Consider the following 2,812-nt stretch of genomic DNA (forward strand, 5'->3'; position numbering starts at 1 on the left):
TGAGCTGGTAATATGAGTAACAGACTCAAACGTACATAAATGAAGCTTCAAGCATTCAAATCAATTTAATTGGATACTTATCTCCTACCTATCCATTTGGTTGAATCTAACTTACTCGGAAATAAAACGACAATGACCAAACCAATTGTATACACGCTCTACTTAAGTCCACCTTCGCGAGCTGTGGATCTCTGTGCGGTAGCGCTGGGAATCGAATTGGAACGCAAAGTTATGAATCTGCTAGAGAGGGAACATTTGGACCCGAAATTTCTCAAGGTACAGGTTGTTGGAAGATTGGTGGTACAGATTGAGACTTAAACGTTACTTTTCAACAGATGAATCCTCAACATACGATTCCGGTGCTGGATGATGGTGGGATAATTGTTCGTGATAGCCATGCCATCATGATCTATTTGGTATCCAAGTATGGGAAGGACGATAGTTTGTACCCGAAGGATTTGGCTGAACAGGCGAAAGTTAATGCTGCCTTATACTTTGATTGTGGAGTCCTGTTCGCTCGTTTGCGGTTCATTACTGTTAGTCTTCATAGTGTGGCAGATAATTTACAGGTTCGAAATAGTTAATTGACTTTATTAAACATTGTAGGAACAAATTCTGATGGGAGGAAGTGAAATTCCGGCGGAAAAGGCTGCTTACGTGGAGTCGGCTTACCAACTGCTGGAAGATGCCCTGACCGATGACTTCATCGCAGGAAACTCTCTGACTATCGCAGATCTTAGCTGCGGGTCCACTGTCTCCACCGCGATGGGATTAATTCCGATGGACCGGGACAAATATCCGAAGATCTACGCTTGGTTGAACCGCTTGAAGGCACTGCCCTACTTCGAAGAATTGAACGACCAAGGGGCTGTGGAGTTACCGGCTATTATGAAAAACCTCATGGAGACCAATGCTCGCAAGGCTTGAGTTGAACTCTAATCAAACTAATAAAAGCTAGTAATTCACAGTGGTTGATTTTATTTCTTATTGTTTTCATCCAGTTTCTGCTTTAGAAATACCTTGGTCTCTTCCAACACTTCAGCGTTGAACTCCTTGTAGCACGGCATTGACTGTTCCATCCGTTTAAGAAAAGCGCAGCTTTTCGGATATTTAGACTCCTCCATAGGGCAAACTCCATTCAAGGACACCAAACAAGTGGTTACGCTTATATCCGCCAGCGTCAACGAATCTCCTACCAGGAAATCGCCCTTCAGCGCTCCTTCGAATAGATCGTAAGCCGCCTCAATTGCTTCCATTCGATCCCGGGGAATCTTCTTCAGACCAAAGTAGAACACTGGTTCAACGGCACCACGCAGTCTCGGAAACAAAACTCCGGAGTCGAAGTGGAACCAAGCGTTGATGCGAGCTTGGATGACGGGATCCTCCGGAAAGAGATCCCGATCCTTGGCGTACTTGGACACCAGATAGACGAGAATGGCATGGCTGTCGTACACCGGAACACCATCGTCGTCAATGGTCGGTATCGTGTGGAATGGGTTTAACTGAAAAGATCGAGAGTTATGAAAGATCATCTCTAATTGAGTTGCCACCTACCTTGAGAAACTCCTCGCTCATCTGTTCCTTTTTGGACAGATCGACAAACTTGAGATCGAGATCCAGCCCCAAAATGTGGGACAAGATTTGAACAGCTCGTCCTCCGGGGGTGCGACGGGTTGTATGCAGCACTATTTTGGAACTCATGTTTGGAGATGTGCGCTTATCAACTGCGACCAGTAAACTGAATGGTTGTGCTGACAAAAATGTTATGGGAATAAAACGAAATGTAGATAACTGCTGCTGAGCTCGATGACTGTGAAAAGTGACGAGATAAGACTGTGGCAGCTTCATGAACTTTAAAATATTGTCATAGCTGCGCTTTGCATTTACGAAAGTTATCAGGAGGACTGAGTACATTTGAAAAGGTTTTACAAGCCTTTAAATATTTTTTTGTTCAAGATTTTGGTATATAAATCCAATTTGAACTGTTTATAGGCAAACAAATTGTTGAACATGGCTCTTGCAAAAGCTGCTAATTGTTAACTGATAGAGGAAGACAAGATTTTTGAATTTGATTTGGTTTTGGAATTGATTAGACCTTGACAACTGAAAACATTTGTTAAATATATCACCTAAAAATGATAAGCTACTTCCATCATCACACTAGATAGAAATTGAGGACGCTTAGAACTGCATATATTTTTGACATTTTTCTCAATTAGGTAGTTAATAATATTTTGTTTTTCTCTTTCAAGAACGGAAACAGCTCATGGGATTTTTTCTGAATTATTTAATTTCCACAAATATCTATTTTATCGTTGTTAAGTTTTCAAAAAAAAAAAAAAATGAAAGAAATCATGTAGGAATATCAAGAATAAACAAAAAAAGCATGAATCTTGGAAAAAGCAACCCTACGAATAATTCCATAAAGAATTTACAGTGTAATCTTCAAAATGCTTGAATTCCTGAAAAGACACTCTGAGGCATTCCTCAAGATATTGTTGAAGCAATTCATGATGTAACCACTGAAGAAATCGATAAAAAGCATATCGGAGAAATCCTTGGATAGAGTTTATTAGAGAAAGTTCGGGGGAACTCATAGAAGAATCCCTGGTGAAATTTCCTGGGCTTAAATACATTATGGCAACAATACTGAGTACGTCATATACTAATGAGTGTAATGAATAATTCTAGATGCAAATACAAAGATATATTTTTTAATAATTGAATAAGATACTATTATAACAATGCTAAAGGATTCCAATTGCAAACCATTCACTATCTGGGCTCGATTGCAGTAAAGCTTGGCGAAGTC

At 40.1% G+C, this 2,812-nt stretch overlaps 2 protein-coding genes across 2 annotated transcripts; one reads left to right on the forward strand and one right to left on the reverse strand.

The window, feature by feature from the left end:
• On the forward strand, window positions 1-980 carry LOC110676858 (glutathione S-transferase 1-like). Its single transcript, XM_021846289.1, has 3 exons — window positions 1-276; window positions 336-536; window positions 607-980. Exons 1-3 carry the CDS (start codon window positions 133-135, stop codon window positions 925-927), a joined length of 666 nt encoding a protein of 221 aa, XP_021701981.1. The 5' UTR covers window positions 1-132; the 3' UTR covers window positions 928-980.
• On the reverse strand, window positions 956-1,766 carry LOC110676851 (glutathione S-transferase 1-like). The gene is made up of 2 exons (XM_021846282.1): window positions 1,555-1,766; window positions 956-1,502 (listed from the first exon to the last, which is right to left on the reverse strand). Exons 1-2 carry the CDS (start codon window positions 1,699-1,701, stop codon window positions 978-980), a joined length of 672 nt encoding a protein of 223 aa, XP_021701974.1. The 5' UTR covers window positions 1,702-1,766; the 3' UTR covers window positions 956-977.
• Between the last annotated feature and the right edge of the window lie 1,046 nt (window positions 1,767-2,812).

The sequence above is a fragment of the Aedes aegypti genome, chromosome 2 (assembly GCF_002204515.2).
Source record: "Aedes aegypti strain LVP_AGWG chromosome 2, AaegL5.0 Primary Assembly, whole genome shotgun sequence".
Classification (NCBI taxonomy): domain Eukaryota; kingdom Metazoa; phylum Arthropoda; class Insecta; order Diptera; family Culicidae; genus Aedes; species Aedes aegypti.